This window comes from Pteronotus mesoamericanus, unplaced genomic scaffold (assembly GCF_021234165.1).
Source record: "Pteronotus mesoamericanus isolate MK-2021 breed Mesoamerican mustached bat unplaced genomic scaffold, CSHL_Meso_final contig_169, whole genome shotgun sequence".
In the NCBI taxonomy this organism is placed as follows: domain Eukaryota; kingdom Metazoa; phylum Chordata; class Mammalia; order Chiroptera; family Mormoopidae; genus Pteronotus; species Pteronotus mesoamericanus.
In genome coordinates, this window is record NW_026555068.1 from 7,028,188 (window position 1) to 7,044,924 (window position 16,737).

The 16,737-nt window shown below is 45.2% G+C and overlaps 1 protein-coding gene across 11 annotated transcripts in view; it reads right to left on the reverse strand.

Moving 5' to 3' along the window:
* TACC1 (transforming acidic coiled-coil containing protein 1) overlaps positions 1 to 16,737 on the reverse strand; it is a 93,793-nt gene that overhangs the window by 40,894 nt on the left and 36,162 nt on the right. For 4 of the 11 annotated variants that reach the window (XM_054565997.1, XM_054565993.1, XM_054565992.1 and 1 more), the window contains exon 2: positions 5,495 to 5,610. The exons of 1 other annotated variant lie outside the window; for it this stretch is intronic. Coding sequence is in view for 9 of the 10 variants with exons in the window: in XM_054565993.1 (XP_054421968.1) it covers positions 5,495 to 5,610 (116 nt within the window). In the remaining variant the exon portion in view is untranslated. Of the gene's footprint in view, positions 1 to 5,494; positions 5,611 to 6,544; positions 7,073 to 16,737 lie in introns of those variants that run through there. 6 more of the 11 variants (XM_054565996.1, XM_054565995.1, XM_054565994.1 and 3 more) reach the window with 3 other exon arrangements.

The following is a 16,737-nucleotide window of genomic DNA, read 5'->3' on the forward strand; positions in this document are numbered from 1 at the left end:
ATATACCATATCAACAACATACTATATCCTACACCCAAAGTTACATTAAAAACACCTAATGAGCAAAAGTTAAAAGTTTATGTTTGCACTTACAGTAAATGATTCCAAACTTCTCTCCATTCTTCCCTAATTTCCTTTTGTGATATCTCCTCAGATCTTTAGTCAATTGAGAATCAAGTACATTGCTGGACCAATTACATAACTTCCATTTGCAAAACAGACCAAGAGCCAGCCCGCAGCAGTCTCTGTCTGAAGCCCATCCTGACTGCAGCGGCCTGCACTAACAGCACCCAGAACCCGTGGTTCACCTGCTAATCAACAAGGGAGAGCCTTGCTACTTTCTTAAAGTCATGATCCCAAATTACTTCAGCTTTTTATTTTTGACCAAAATTGCTGTATCTAAATCAGAAAACTGTCCTGCTAGGCTTTTGTGGTCATTTGGCCCTTGTTCCAAGCACTCGACCTTGCTCCTGTAGCGTGAAGGCAGCCGCACACAAGACCTACAGGAACAGGTAAGGCTGCATTACAACAAAACTTTATTTATGGGCCCTAAAATTTGAATTCCATAATTTTCACCCATCACAAAACATTTTTAAAAAAATATTTTTTTAAATGTAAAAACAATTCATAGCTCTTGGGCAGAAAAATAACAGGTAACAGCCGGTGGCAGGCCAGCTTTGGTCTTTGAGCCATAGTTTGCTGGTTCTAGACCTGAACTACCAAAATTGGGTTAGCAAACAACTCCGCATTCCCCACAAGGCCCCCAGCAGTAAACTATCTGTGGATTGATCCTGTTCATCTCTTTCCTTCTATTTTGGAAGACTACAGCCTAGATATATCTTTGAAATATCTAGGCACTTAATTAACACATCAAACAGGGTAGGTTTAACTAGTTGTTTCAAGGGCACATCAGAGCTTCAGCACAGATTAAAATTCTCCTTCTCAAAGAAGAGTAACAATCTGTTAATAAACGTGGGTGTGTAGTAGAGGAGGTCTCAGGTAGCAGAGGTCAGCCAATGGAACTTTCATAGTTTAAAGGAAATACTGGACAAAATCAGTCCATGAGCATCACCTTTTCCCTTAAAAACGGAGGAACTTCAGGCTTTACCTCTTTCAAAGTCCTTTCCTAGATGATGTCTCCTCACTGATACACCTCCCAGCAGAAAAAGTACAGTAACAGCAGCAGCTTAAACATCCTTTGTGGGGGAAAGCAGACAAAGAGCAAACACAGACCTGCCAGCGCAAACATTATATAGCCATCACTCAGGTATTTTCAAGAAACCTCTTTGGCTATAGTTTTATTTTGCCAGTTAATCTGAAACCAGCTTCTATTTGTGGCTAAAGCAACAACAAAACAGCCCTGGCTGGGTAGCTAAATTGGTTAGAGTGTCATCTCAATAGGCAAAGGTTGCATAAATTAAGAGCAAAATTGATGTCTCTCTCTCGTACTCTCAAGTCAATTTAAAAAAAACAAAAAACAACCCAACCCATAGCCTCATCCAATGTTAATTTCTAGAATGGCATACAACTCTGTCTTAAGAGTTACAATATGCCCTGACTAGTGTGACTCAGTAGATTGAGCCCCAGCCTGCAAACTGAAGGGTTGCCAGTTCAATTCCCAGTCAGGGCACATGCCTGGGTTGCAGGCCAGGCCCCGGGTTGAGGGCATACAAGAGACAGCCAGTCAATGTTCCTCTTACACATCAAAGTTTCTCTCCCTCATTTTCTCCCTCCCTTCTCTATAAAAATAAATAAATAAAATCTTTTTTTTTTTTTTTTAAGTTATTATAGCCCTGGCTGGTGTGGCTCAGTGGATTGAGTGCTGGCCTGCAGACCAAAAGGTTGCCAGTTTGATTCTCAATCAGGACACATGCCTGGGTGGCAGGCTGGATCCCCAGCTGGGGGCATGAGGGAGGCAGCGGACCGTTGTTTCACTCACACATCATGTTTTTCTCCCTCTCTTTCTCTCTCCTTTCCCTTCTCTCTAAAAACAAATAAATAAAATCTTTTAAAATAATTACAGAGTTCAGATACTGTAAATTCCTAAAAAACTTCCAGTAAAGATAAAATTAACTTCAAAATAGATGTAGATGTTTCCCTGAGTTCAAAGAATCAACTGGAGGTTGAAGTGGGGGCCACGGGTATGAAATATGGGATGTAGTCCACACACTGGAGGCCCATTATACACCAGGAAGCCAGGATCTTTTCCATGTTAGCACCAGCTCCTGACTAGGTAACTCACAAATCATCCTTCCAAAAGATACAGGCTTATACACTCTGCACCTGGCGTCCCATGTCCTAGGACCACAGAGATATGAAAGAGCAACTGGATCAGGAGCGGAATCATCAACAATTTGGGGAGAAAGAGAACTATTCGGGCCCATAAATTAGACTTCAATTTGAAATGACTCTCTGGGAATCCTTGCCCATTCATGTCTTCCCTGGTCAGACCTGTGCTTTGGTTGTATTTGTTCCTTTACTGTGTACGTGTGACAAACCCATCAAGAGGACTCTGGCATAGCTCTGGATGTTGGGTAGAAAGAGCCCCAGAAGGCAGGATACTACCAGGCCACAGAGCATGCTACACAAAGACCCTAAGTTGACAGATTTCATAATATGTAGAGCTTGTTTTCCAGACTCTCCACCCCACTGGACCCGCGCCACACACTTGCTCTGCCCTCAGGAACTACCACTTCACAGCGTCTTCCTAGTCCGTGAAGGAAAACTCTTAGTGAAAAAGAGAGTGTAAGTTACTGAAACTTATAAAAATGAGTCAGTGGCACCGGAAGGACCAAACAATTGGGTTTCTATGGCTCTGGGGGCTGGGCTTGGGCCATAGAGGCCACTATTCAATTAGCAAAGAATTTGTCGGGATGAATCAGACTACCAGCGGACAGAACGGTGAGGAAGGGGCTGCCTAAGCTGACGGCCATTCAAAGAGGCTTTCAAATGCGAACTTAACAAGTCTTGTGAGCTTTATTTAAATTTGATGGGAAAGCTACAAAAAAGTTCTTTTCAAGCTTTTAAACCTCCCTCTGACCTGCCAATCTTGAGAGAAGAAAAGGGAAGCTATGAAGAACAAGTGGCATCTTCAGGCACTGAGTGAGGCAAATAAAAAGCCAAGTGCACACAGAAGTTCTCCAACACACAAACTGGCCTGTTCCCATGCGGTCTCTGCCTAAAACAATGGTAAAAGGAGCTGGGACCCCGGGAGGGTATTCTCAATTCTCAGCAGGGGGGGCACAGCATGGAGCTCACAATTTAAAGCAAAACCAAATCACAAAAAGCTGGTATTTCACCAATAACCCAGCTCCACCCTCGGTGATGTCTACCACAGAGAACTTGACTTCCCCAGGCAACCTGTGAGGAAGTTACTAAACAGTAAAATACAATAACCATTTGGAGACATAAAAATCATAAACAGATAAAAAATTAGGTAACCAGCTAACTGAGAGCTGGCTCTGTCTGCCACTCCGGGGTGACAGTGGCAAACAATGGAATAGAGAAAGGTGGTAAAAAGGACATCCATCCTAGAGTCCCTTCTCCAGAGAGCAGTGAGCAAAACTTTTAAAAAGGAAGTCAAAGCACAATCCCTCTGTGCTCCAAGCCCTGGCTGTGAGTTGAACTGGGCTCCCTCAAAAGGATGTGCTGAAGCCCTAACTCCCAGTATTTGCTAATTGTATCTTTGCAGATGTAACCAACTTAGGAGGAGGTCATACTGGGTTAGTATGGTCCCTAAGCCCAGTGAGCGGTATCCTTGTAAGAATGCTGAGTGAAGGCACAGACAAGTATCGAGAAGATGGCCACGTAAGGAAGGAGGCAGAGACTGGAGTTGTGTTGTCACAAGTCAAGAGACACCAAGAATTGCCAGCAACACCAGGAACTGGAGGAGACAAGGAAGAATTTTTCCCTGGAAACTCCGGAGAGAGTGTGGCCCCACTGACTCCTCGATTTCAGACTTCTAGCCATCAGAACAGTAAAAGGATACATTTCTGTTGTTTTAAGGCACCCAGTTTGTGGCACTTCGTGAAGGCAGCCCTAGGAAGCTAACACCTCCTCCAATGGCTTCCTATCTCACGCAGAAAGCAAACCGCAGCACCATTACAATCTGACCCAGACTGCCCCTTACCTGGCTGACGTCAGCAACCACTGCTCCCTGCCCAGCCACTCCTCTCCGGCCATACGCGCCCCTTCCCAGGTCCTCCAGCCTGCGGCCACACTGCTACCCTCCTACCGCGGCGCTCGCTCTGTCACAGGCTGATCCTGTTTCAGACCTTTGCAGGTGCCATTCCCTCTGCTGGAGGGGTTCTGTCCCCAGGCACCTGCAAGGCTGTTCGCTCAATCTTTCTTCAGGGCTCTGCTCAAGTCTCCTTATCATTAAGCCTCTTCCTACATACCCTTCAGCATTTCCTACCCCTACCCCATACACCCTATTCCTCCTTCCCCTGCTTCATTTTTCTCCATAATACTTAAGACAATCTGACATGTATATTTTGCTTACCCTTTAAAAGGTCCATTACCACCCTGACTGGTATGGCTCAGTTTGGGGGCATGCCCCATAAACCGAAAAGTAACTGGTTCAATTCCCAGTCAGGGCACATCCCTGGGTTGCCGGTTCCATCCCTGGTTAGGGCACATAGGAGAAGCAACCGACTGATGTTTCTCTCTTACATTCAGGTTTCTCTCCCTCTTTTTCTCCCTCCCTTCTCGTCTCTCTAAAAATAAACAAACAGAATCTTAAAAAATAAAATAAAATAGGTAAATAAAAGGTCGATCGCCCCCTGTATGTTAAATGTGTTAGAGCAGGACTTTTTTCACTGCTGAATCACAGTGCACTCTATTGAGAAGATAAGCAAATTCTATCAGGACAGGTGAAATTTTACTCAAAACTGGCTGTGTGACAAAAAAGATTTCTACTAATTAAGTGGAACAGCAGAAGCTTCTATAGATGAAGAGCAGGCTCCAGGACGGGCTCTGAGGGGCCGGCAGAGAGCCTCTGCAGCGGGTTTGCTTGGGTGGGCTGCGGGGCTCACCACCATTCCTGTGTGGAAGAGCAATTCTGAAACAGCCTCTTAAGATTCCTCCTTATCTAAAGAACATCAACTCTTACCTATAATTTTTGTTTCCAGCCACACCCCTGCAGAATGCTACTTAGCCTGAGAAATTTGTGAAGCCAGACCTAACCATACCTCCACCACTGCATTCCTCCACACATTTTTGTTTTTCAGGGGCTGAAGGGAAGGGCCCAGCAGGAAGGTTTGATAAGGATAATCTCGTACTGTAAGTGTACAAACTACTTGAGGAGGAAAGCCCCTGATTACCACAATCCTAAAAAACAAACATTTCAAATAAACCATGAGCTTTAAAACAGCCTTTTCACAAGAAGGAGACAATCTAAACCTTTTTAAATGGCTCTAAGTTCGTACTTTTCCTCCCCTTGTTTACATTTTCAAAACTTTAAAACAGAAAAGGCAGAAAATGAAAGTTTCCTTACCTTGGGTTTTGGCCCCAGGTCCTGCTAATCCTAGTGATGAATCACAGGATTCCTTGAGAGGTGATCTGATGGGCGTTTCAACTTCAGGGGTCTCAAAATTACCTTCAGAATCCGAGCTGCCAAGGGGGAAAAATGAGGAATTACCACTTTCAACGGTATTTCCGACACCCTTTATAATCCGTATATCCAAAACGGCCAAAGTCCAGAATTCTTGCCTAACTTTACAACCCACTGGTGCTCAGCCTGCATTGGCCTGTGGGTGATGCTGCGGTTTTCTAGCAGGGCCCTCCTTGGGCTTCTGTCTGGCACCCTGTCTCCCTGAAATCACCGTCCTCCGGAGCTTTTCTCCAGCACCGTTTCTTTTGATGTCATCCTTCCCTCTGACACCCAGAAGAAAGCTCTTTGCAACAGACTCCTTTTTCTCACAAGAGCCCTCTCCCAGAGCCTTAAAAATTAAGACTGCCCTCTCCCCCTAAAAAATTAAGCCAATCCTCGCCATGATGCTTTTTCTCTGGCCGACCTCTCTACCTGTTATAACTCACTGGGCCCTCGGCTGAGAATGCTGTCACCTGCCTTCCGCAATCACATGGGTGACAGCTCAGCAGAGACCACCATTTCTCACCAGCTGCCAGGGGCCTGTCATCACGCGACCTTTTCTACCAAGACTGCATTTCTGGGACACAGTTGGAGCGACTTCTTCCCCACAGGGAAGGCCCCAAGTTCCACCGGGTGTGATCAATGACACGGGGGCGGGGGGAGGGAGCCAGAGGATCGAAGCTTAGGCCGACCGGGATGCAGGCAAACTGCGAATTCTCGTTAGGTTCAGAAAGCTCATACTGAAACAGGAGAAAGAAAATACACGGGAGGACAGAACATCTTGAACTTTCGAATGCACAGCGGGGACCTGGTTACAGGCACGGACGTAGCATTGCCATGAACATGGTTACGCGGTGGGCGACCACACACACGCACACAGAAAGAGCCGCGGATGGGTGGATGGGTGGATGGATGGCAGCACGTTCGCATCTCGGCGGGGATGCGTGTACTTGCCTGAAACTCAAGGATTTGGTCTCGGCTTGCGAGTCCTCCTCCTCGGGGTCGCCCTCGGGCCCTCCGGCCTCGTCCTCTCCGGCGCCCCCGCCGCGCACCGCGGACCACGTCCATTTCGCCCACTGCACGGGGGACAGGATCTGCCAAGGGCTGAACGCCATGAGCGCGGATCCTCCGGCTCCAGCTCCTAAGAGTAGGGGAAGGGGGAGAGCCTTTTTTCCCTTTCAAAATGGAGGGAACCGGTGACAGGCGCCTGTTAGCGTTTCCAGTGGAGGCGCGGATGTGGTTAAACGAGCGCCGTCGGGGGCCAGGGTGAAGGCGCTTCCTCTAGCCCGGCAGGCAGCGCCGCTTCCTCCTAGTCCTCTTTCCCAGATGGGGCGGCCGAGGCGCCCCTCCGCGCCCGGCGACTCGCGCCGGGAAGATGCCTCTCCTGGGGCCTCCTCAGGGCCCTGGCCCGCGGCGCTCGGCAGCTCAGGGTCTCGGAGGTTCGGGATCCCTGGTTCCCCTTCCCCGCCGGCGAGGCGCGCATCAGCTGCGGCGGGAGCCGCGCCCCTGGAGCCGCCCCCTCGGACCATACTACTCGCGCGCGGGGGTAGGGGGGGCCGCGACGGTGGGACTTTGATGTCTGCAGCGCGCCCGCCGGATCCCCCCGCCGCCGCGCCGCGCTGGTCGCGCCTGGACTGCGGAAAGGGGGCTTCCCGGCTGCGACTCTGGCTGCGCGCGGAGAACCGCAGCGCCTTTCCAACTCCTTGAACGTCAGGAGCAGGGAAGATCCATTTTTCTGCGTCCGTACATGCTGAACTTTCCCGCCTTCCCTTTGTATTTACTTGTTTATTTTATTACTTTTTTTTTTTTTTACTTTATTTCTGTACTCCTGAGGGTCCACTCCCATAACTTTACTGGAACTGCTGGCCTATTTATTTTTATATTTTCATTTTGCAACGGTGACTTAATGGCGTTGGTCATGTTGGATCGTGCAGAAGTTAAGCCCATATATGTATATATAAAAAAAACTTTGGTCTTTATCCCCGCTCTGTCGTTGACAGCGTGGAAGATTTCAGCCTGATCACCTTCAACCCTATTACCCCCAGGATTTGGATAATCCGTCAGCCACGCTACTGCTGGAGCCAAGGACTGGAAACTTAGATGCTTTGTCCCTCCCAAACCGCACTCGTGGATGCTTTGTGGCCAGGTCTTGGGCAAAGGGTGCTAAATTACCCTGTGAAATTATAGCCTGATCGGTTTCCCATCCTCCTTTTTGAGGCTTTCTTTTCATAACGTCCAAGTCTTTGATTTCTGACTTCGTTCGCTTCTTCTGAAGTATGCCAACAGGCCTGGTGAAGGCAGCCTTCAAAATAAAAACCCTCTTAATGCTTGAAAGCAGAGTTCTCCGAGGATTTCTTCATTTTCAACTCAGGGATTGATCCTCTTAGAATCACCAATGCTGCCTCAAACACCAGGCTTAATGATCTCCTTGCCTGGCTGGATAAGGCATTTCTTGCACTATTATAATTTCCCAGGGTTATGGTTGCAGGTTCCCACAGAGAGCAACTCCAGAATTTAGGAGCAAGTCACTGGCACATATGTTGCTGATGAATCATGACTGTTTTACACATGTGGTAACAAAAACAAAAGCAAAAATAATGCAGAATAAGAGGTGGCTAGTTGCTTTACCATAACAGAAGGGCAGGGTTTCCCCAAGACACTGATGAAAGGGTTGGGAGTGTTTGGATGGTTATAGAATTCGGCCACCTCCTTCCCAGTGATAAACACAACTGTTGTGCGTGCTCTGGAGACGACGAAGATGTGAAGTAAGCAGGGGTCATTTTTTTTTTTTTAGGTTCATATGAATATGCCACAACTCTATCCAACTGTATTTTTAGGTTTATGGTTCACCACATAAACCTCCAGATTATAAGGTCCCCCAGGTTCCTATATTTAACAAAAGTGTTTTGTTGCCTGGGAATAATATTACTCCAGTTACTGTAAATGAGTAACTGGCATGTACTAGGTCCTGTTTATTCTCCCACCTGAATAGGTCTCACATCTTTTCATTTCTCATCCCCCTTTTCACAGTTTGACCATAAATGTTTCCCAACTGGTTCAGTCTCAGGTTTTTCTCACCTGGGGTCATCCCGCCTGGTTTATCTGTGACATGTACTCTAGCCTTGCTGTTCCTGCCCCCGCAAATCCCCAGCCTTCTGTATTCCTAGCCATAATCAGTAGAGAATTGGTGCTGAACTTCTAACATGTCTGAGAATCATCTGGGGGCACGTCTTTAAAAACAATTTCAAACTGCCAGCAGGATCTGAAATCTGTATTTTTACCAAGTGTCTGAGGGAATTTTTTTCCCCTGGAAAAAAAATTTTTCCAGGATAAGTTTGGGAAACAATGACTAGCTTGAAACAATTAATTGCTTCCTGCCGAACAATCTTCCTTCTGCCTTCAGTTTTGCACAGTCTCCCCCGCTGCCCCACCTTAAGCTCTCCGACCTTAACAGTCTTGACTTCCTTCATCCCCCAGCTCAGGGAAAGCAGGCTAATTTTTCCTTCCTTTCTACCATCCCTATATACCAAATATCCAGAAAAGACTTCCTGTGGCCCTTGGTTTTGAAAGGGGGCATTATTAACTGTTACATCAGGACAACAGGAATAAACCAGGACATCCCAGGATGTAAGGTCACCTTGCACTTGGCAGACTATATATAATGTATTTGTTTACTTCTCTGTCCCACTCTTGGACCATAAGCTTGAAATGGCAGGGGCCACATCATATTTGTGACTCATTTTTGTTTCCCCAGAGATTAGGACAGGACCACACATTCAGTAGATGTTTAATAAGTATGCAGAGAAGGAATATTCCGGTTTACAAATAGACCCTATAAGTTTGGCTAGGGTGACATAAATTCCTAAAGCCTGACTCCTTCTGAAGAAGTCAAGTTTTTGAACCAGGACAGACCGGAACTTGGGATGAGTAAGATAAAGTCCAACCTACACAGTAATTTCTTGAAGCTGGAGGAGCAAATGCTCAGTGTCTGAAAAATCACTCTTTTAAGCTCCTGGACTTAATGAGAACAGCAATAAAGTAAGTGACTACTCAATAGCTTGAATTGATTTTATTGTCTAGAAGTACAAGTAATGAGGCTAACTGATATATGAATTTTCCTGTAATTCTGGGAAAGAATGGGCAATGTTTAACAACAAATATCCTAACCAAGATAAGTAGTCATTTTGCTGCTATGTCCTCAACTTCATGGAGCAAAATGTCTGCAAATACATGACCAAATAACCAAATGAAATGCATTTGCTTTGGAAATGAGCATAAACACAGAAAGGGCCCCATCCATTCTCTTCCTTCCTCTGCTTCTCGCCCTTCACAGAAGCTCTGAATCAATACACCATGAAAATCTCAAACTGTAACTCCCTTGAAACACGCCACCATGGTCACCAGACCAGGCACACACCTTGCTGCTAAATGGATGCAGCAAGGGATCTGAGAAATGAGTCTTTTTAGTAAAAAAAATGAAATGTATGAATAAGCCGACTCAAACAGGCAACGACTACCCACATAGTGGCATCGCTACTGAGAGGATTCCTGGGGAAGTGTGGCAGGAGGTGAGGGGCAGAAGCAGAGTGGGGCCGAACTGCAAAGGACCCTGTGCACCTGGTAAGGAGTTTGAACTTGATCCTGTAGCGGGGGGGGGGCAAACACAGGTACCCCCCTTTATAACGGAAGGGAGTGGCAGGCCCGGGGGTGGCTGTGCTACCTGGAAAACACCGCCCTGGCTAAGGGGCAGCCCTACCCCGTTCCTGGTGCCAGCTTTGCCATCTAACAATTTTCCAAGAGCAACCAAAATCCTGGGTTTCATAAAAATCTTCCAGTCTTTAACATTCTAATTTAAATTGTTTTAAACCTTGTGGCCACCAACACGGTGCAGGACATATAAAATCCATTTACCTGCACGCTGGAGTGGCCCGTGGAGCCTGGACAGACAGAGTGAAGTCATCAGGCTGTGAGAAAGTAAATAACATGTCCACTTAGCAATATCGTTCTGCCCTGGCCAGGTAGCTCTGTTGGTTGGAGCATCATTCGGAGACCAGGGTTGTGAGTTTGATTCCTGGTCAGGGTACATACGAGAATCACCCAAAGAATGCATCCATGAGTGGAACAACAGATCGATGTTTACTCTCTCTCCCTCTCTATCTCAAATCAATGAATAAAAATTTTAGGAAAAAAATAAAATAGAAAGTTCCTTCCGGCAGCAACCTGAGGGCTGTAAAACTGCTATTTTTCCTGCTCCAAACAGGCAGAGAGAAGGGGACAGCTTCTTCCCAGAGGGTGAAAGGAGCAGAACTGGAACGAGGGTCCTTATCTTTCACTCTACTTGTTCACTGAGTATCGGTGCTGTAAGCAAGCCAAGCGCAGTGGGAACACTTGCAAACAGAAGGAAAAGAAAACCTACTGCGAGGAAAATGGAGCCCCGGCCAGCTGGTGAAATGAGACGGCCTCTGTGAGAGGGTGTGGAGGGAGTGCAGGAGGCAGGGTGCGAGGACAGGGTCAGCGCGGCAGCAGGGAGTCACGGAGATAAGATAACCGGTGAGAAACCAGAAAGGTCAGGCAGATGGGCAAACCAGTCAACGCATCCGTGCTTTCTAACGACTTAAGAATTTGACGAGCAAAAGATACATCTACTTCAACTAAGACAAAATGCCAGATTGATGATGTAACCGAAGGGGCTGGGCAGCCTTGAAGGGTTTAGGAAAAGCACTGGCCCACATGACACTGAAAATGCCAACAGCAACCAGAGTGAGGTGCCTCAGTGGGACCTCAGCAAACCATCCCCCACTTCCCCACCCTGCTTGGTGAGAGCCATCTGTTCCCTGGGTGAAGTTTCCAAAACGTGGTCAGGCACTCCCTGGCTGTGGTTACTCCATCAGCCCGATCACTGAATGTCTTCTCCCGACGCAGCTAGCTAGGCAGTCTCAACTCTAAGCTTTTTTATCCTTGAATATTTAAATGAAGGTCTCTAAGATGTCATGATAACAGCACTGTACCTTATATCAATAGAGTTTCATCTGATCCTTATAATCTTTCTCACAAGCAGCAAGGCAGGCTTTCTCATTCTCAATTTGCTGATAAAGTAACTGAACCAGAAAGGGCAACCACCTGCCAGGAGTCACACAGCTAACGAACGCCACACTGCTAACGAACGCCACACTGCTAACGAACGCCACACTAAATCCAGAACCCTCGTCTCCTGTCAGCACTCCCTGCGCTGATTCAGACCGCAAGAAAGCAGAACGCCCTTGCAGCTCCGCCGCCGGAGCTAGGGATTCCATCAGTTAGACATTCCTCACAGACTGTTGCTGCTGCTACAGTCCTGGCTTCCAGCTTATCTGGCACCAGCTGCAAAATCGCAACTAGGAATACCTCCCTCTCTCAGTAAAAAACAGCCATTGTCAATAGGAGGTGTGCTGTTCTGACCTACCTCAGTCTAACCAGGCAAGAACATGCTGATGTCTGTACAAGACAGTGTTGCCAATAACGGTATCTGACCATATTCAGTATGTTAATGTTACAACCTTAACCTTGCAAGATCTGATGTTATCCTTTACCTGCAGGCCATAATCACCTATAGAATCTTCTCTCCACCACCTAAACACACTCAAATCAGGGACTTTGTATTGCACATTTACACTGAAAATTATAACATAAAGAGAACCTTCTTTCTAGTGTTTAAAAGAGAAAAGCTAGATTTGTGTCCATAGCTAATTAATACTCTTTCAGAGCTCGAGGAAGGGTAAAAGGGACCAGATTGCGTCCATTGAAGACTTGGCGAGCTCTCCACAGGGGGCCTGCTCAAAGGCCCTTGTCCAGGTTTTGCTCTGGTGAACAACTCTTGTCAGATCTATCTTCTGATGTATTTTGTTCTGTATCAGAAAGTAAAATTTGACCTTCCCAGAAAGTATTCCCTTCAACCTAGGTCACAATGAGAACTGCAATGGAACTGCCACAGAGCAGAGTTATACTGTGTTAGCTTTCAAAGAAGCGGGGCCAGGGCCTGGCTGGCGTGGCTCAGTGGATTTGGTTCGTTCGCGCCTGAAAACCAAAGGGTCTCTGGTTCGATACCCAGTCACGGCCAGGTCTCCAGCAGGGGGCATGTGAGAGGCAACCACACATCGATGTTTCTTCCCCCTCTAAAATAGATAAATAAATAATCTTTAAAAAAAGAAGGGGGAACCCCATATATTTTATGATGTTTACACTAAACTGGTGTTGTTTAAGAGCCACTTTATGAGGTCCCCTCTATTCCCATGAAATATGACGATGATATGTTTATTGACTTTATAAGAAAGTTCATGTTAGTTCTCTACTCTGGAGTATGAGTATTAGAGAAACAGTTGTTGAGCACAAAATATATAAACAGAATTAGGTCAGTCTACATGAAGAAAATAACCCCAACGTTATTCCTCATTCTTCCCATCAGCTACTGCAAATCCAAAGTTGAAAACAAGCAAACCAAAAATAAACAGAAAAGATCCACCCAAAGCAGTGAACTATTTTTAAATTTAGAAATATCTTCTATTCCAGTAGATATATGTTTGATTTTTCCTGCCAAACAACATTGCAGGTACAGAGCCTGTCAAACAGGTATGTCATCTTGTAAAACCACTGTTAGTGATGTAGCACATTTTGTTGCTTCTGTTGAACTTACATTCCTTTTTAGTAGATGAGGCAACAAGAAAAGTGAGCCCTCCCTTATATGTAAAGCCTCACCCAAGAATCCTTTCTAAATTGCTTATGAATTTCAGTTTCTAACAATGAATATTACTCCAAATTGGAGAAATTTACTGAACTTCATTTACCTGGGTTATGGGGAGGTGGAATCTAAGGCTTGCGTTAAAGAGGTTGACAGAATTAGGAATTGGACCGAGAATAATATTCCTTCTCCCACAGCATTTCATTCCCTCCCCTCTACCCTGCCTCCACAATACAATACAATACAATATAATACAATAAACCTCCCAAATAATGTATCTGGAAGACAAGGAGAACACTGCTGACAGCGCCCAGATTTTCTGAGATCGTTCTGATATCCACTATTCGACCCCCTCTCCTAGTAACTGCATGTCCCATTTTCAATTTGTGAAACATTGTCACTAAGAAGTTAGAAGGTAACAGATTGGGAAGGCACAGGAAAGGGCAGCAGAGACTCCCTGGTAGGAGGGTGTGAGAAGTGTCCACCAAAAGAGAGAATAAAAGCACAGAAAGACTTCCAAAATAATTGGGACACCCACTCTGCCTAAATCCTCACTCTGGGGGTTTGAGGGCATTTCATTCCACTAACTTCTGTGTTTGTGACCCATAATCTCCCTGTGTTTCTAAGAGATAAAAAGATGAGAAACTAGAAAGCAAACTCCATGACATGATAGGAGGCCTTCTGTTGCTTCCAGCTTTTATCTGTTTAGAGGAACAGGTTAACTGCCATTTTGTTGTTGTTGTTGTTCTGAAACTACTTGTGTGTAAAAATTGAAGGAAAATATGTCCTTTTACTTCTTTGTTATAGTGCAAAGTAGGGAAAGAAGAAAACTGTTTTCTTTGTATCTGTTTTAAAACTCCAAATATTAAAATATCATTTTCTTCACTAATGAATATAAGCTAAACAGCTAACTGAATACGTGGAAAGACATCACAATATTCTAAGTTGGTAACATGCAATATTGTAAAGGTGGAAATACCCCACCATTAATTTATAGAGCTAATGCAATTTTCATGTGTCATTCTTAGAAGATTTTTCTTGGGATTTGTCAATATTTATAAAAAAGAGTCAAGAAGGGGATTAGACCTATATAAGATATTGACATATTTATACAAAAATAGGCATATCTTTGTTCTATAAAACAGAACAGAAAGTCCAGAAAAAAAAGACCTCATAAGATATAGGAATTTACTATATGATTAAAAAACAAACAAACAAAAAAGGTACAATACAGTGGGGAAGGAAAGATTATTTAGTAAGTGGTAGGAGAATAATTGGTGGTGTGAATGAAAAAGGGGCTATGCAATTAACCTGGCCAGCTCAGGGGGCCAACTGGCAGGTCTGACAAGCCCCGTGAATGACAGGAAGTAACACGGGCTGGACACTCCCAAATTCCTAACTGGGAGGGTCAAGGTAGGTAGTCATTTGCCCCAGGCCAACGGCTTCCTTAGCAAAGGTCAATCTTTACCTTAAGCAAACCCTATCCATTGTTCTTCCGCATCTAGGATACCCTAACCTTTGAAAGAGTAATTTTCTTTTCCGGATCCCTGGAAGGCACAGCTGCCGGCACCAGCGCCCAGACCACCGGAGCAGGCGACTGCGAAACCCCTCGCCTTGCTGCCTGCGTGCCTCCTCCGCTGACTGTAAATGTTAGCTGCTGGCCTGTACCCACCAATGTGAAAAACTAATATATATGTTTCTCCATTTTGCTTTTTATCCAGTCGTGGAGGTTTCCCCTTTGCTTTCTCCCACCCCGCTTAATCTACCACCAGTGGACTTCTTGGAATCTTCAATAAAGGACTACAGAATTGCCATTCTCCGGGGCATTTTTTCAATCCGCTGAGATCTTGCTTCCGGGCATGTCCTCAAAATTTTGGCTCAGATAAAGTCTTATAAACATTTTCTATAGATTTGGATGTTCTTTCGTCATTGACAGTTGGCAATTGGAAAAAAAAAATCAACTCAAAATAAACCCTTACCTCAGAGCATATACCAAGATAAGTTCCAGATGGACTAGATGGTGAAATAATAAAAATCAAACCATGGGAAGAAAATGATCTAGAAGCAACAGAATCTGTCATAACTCTGTTGGAAGGATAACTGTCCAAACTTTGAAGTAATTAATGAAATCACACACAAAATAAAGATTGCAGATTTGGCTACACAAGAAGAATAAAGTTTCTAAGTGTTTGCCTTCCAATTAATGGACAATTTGACAGATTGTGAAAAATAGTAGCAACCACGAGCTAAGATGGTACTACCCTAAGGCAGCGATTTTCAACCTTTCTCATCTCATGGCACATAAACTGATTACTAACATTCTGTGGCTCACCAAAAGATGTATATATTTTTTTTGCTGATAAAAAAAAATGGGTATAATTTTGACTCATTCACACCCAACGGCTCTTGTTGTGTCGGCTGTTGTCATTTTTTAATTTCACAATCCAAGGGAAGAGAGGTCAGCGCCCCTGACTCAATAGTCGGGCATTGCATGTTTTAGAAATTCTTGCAGCACATCAGTGTGCCCCTGGCAACACACCAGTTGGAAATCACTGCCCTAAGGAACTCATGGAAACTAGGAAGATCATGCAAACCCCAACAGGGAAGTGAATAACTGTAACTGCTTACTGTGCATCAGACACTATGCTAAGCGCTTTACAGTTAATTCCCACCCTTTTGCCCCATAGTCTCATGAGGAAGGTATTATTTCAGACTGGTCAAGTTGGCTAAATTTTCAACTTCTGGAGCAGGGGCTCCTGATCTAGGTTTAGCAAGGAAGGATAGCAGAAAATCATAACCTTCTTGAAATTATATGCAAAATTATGTATGTGCTTTTTTGAATCCATCTCTCCACTTCCTCTTCCCCACATACAGTCAAACTCCACTCGAAGAATAATGCTTTCGGCTGACAAAAGATTAATGTTTTAATCTGAAAGTAGAACAAGCAGGAGATTCTCTTTTTCTGTTACAAGGACATTCTAACTGAAGGGACTCTATTCAGAGAATCCAGACCTGCCAGAAATTCACACAAGCAGCAGCAAGGTCAGAAATCACGCAGTAGGTGGAAAGGAAAGAAATACCCAGTGGGCAGCCTGTGAATCTAATCTAAGTGACCTGCTGGTGACTAAAGTGTGACACCTGTATTACTCAGAGGCATTTGCCTGAAGAGGCATAAAAATAGGAGTTCTCTTTAAGAAAAATGCAAAAGGACCCCACGGACACAATGTGAGGGCCCCACTGGAGACCTAGGAGGGGGCCTATTCGAGTGAAGGATCCTGAAATTTAAGCTTCATTAGTTTCACGGTAAATTCAGCCTGGCCCAGAGGGCAAAAGAGATCCCTCTGCCTCAGGACTGGGGGCGGGGGCGGGGTGGAGAGGCGGGCAGCTTCAAGTTGGTAAGTGAAAATAGTGATATTCTGAGGGAAGGAGCCAC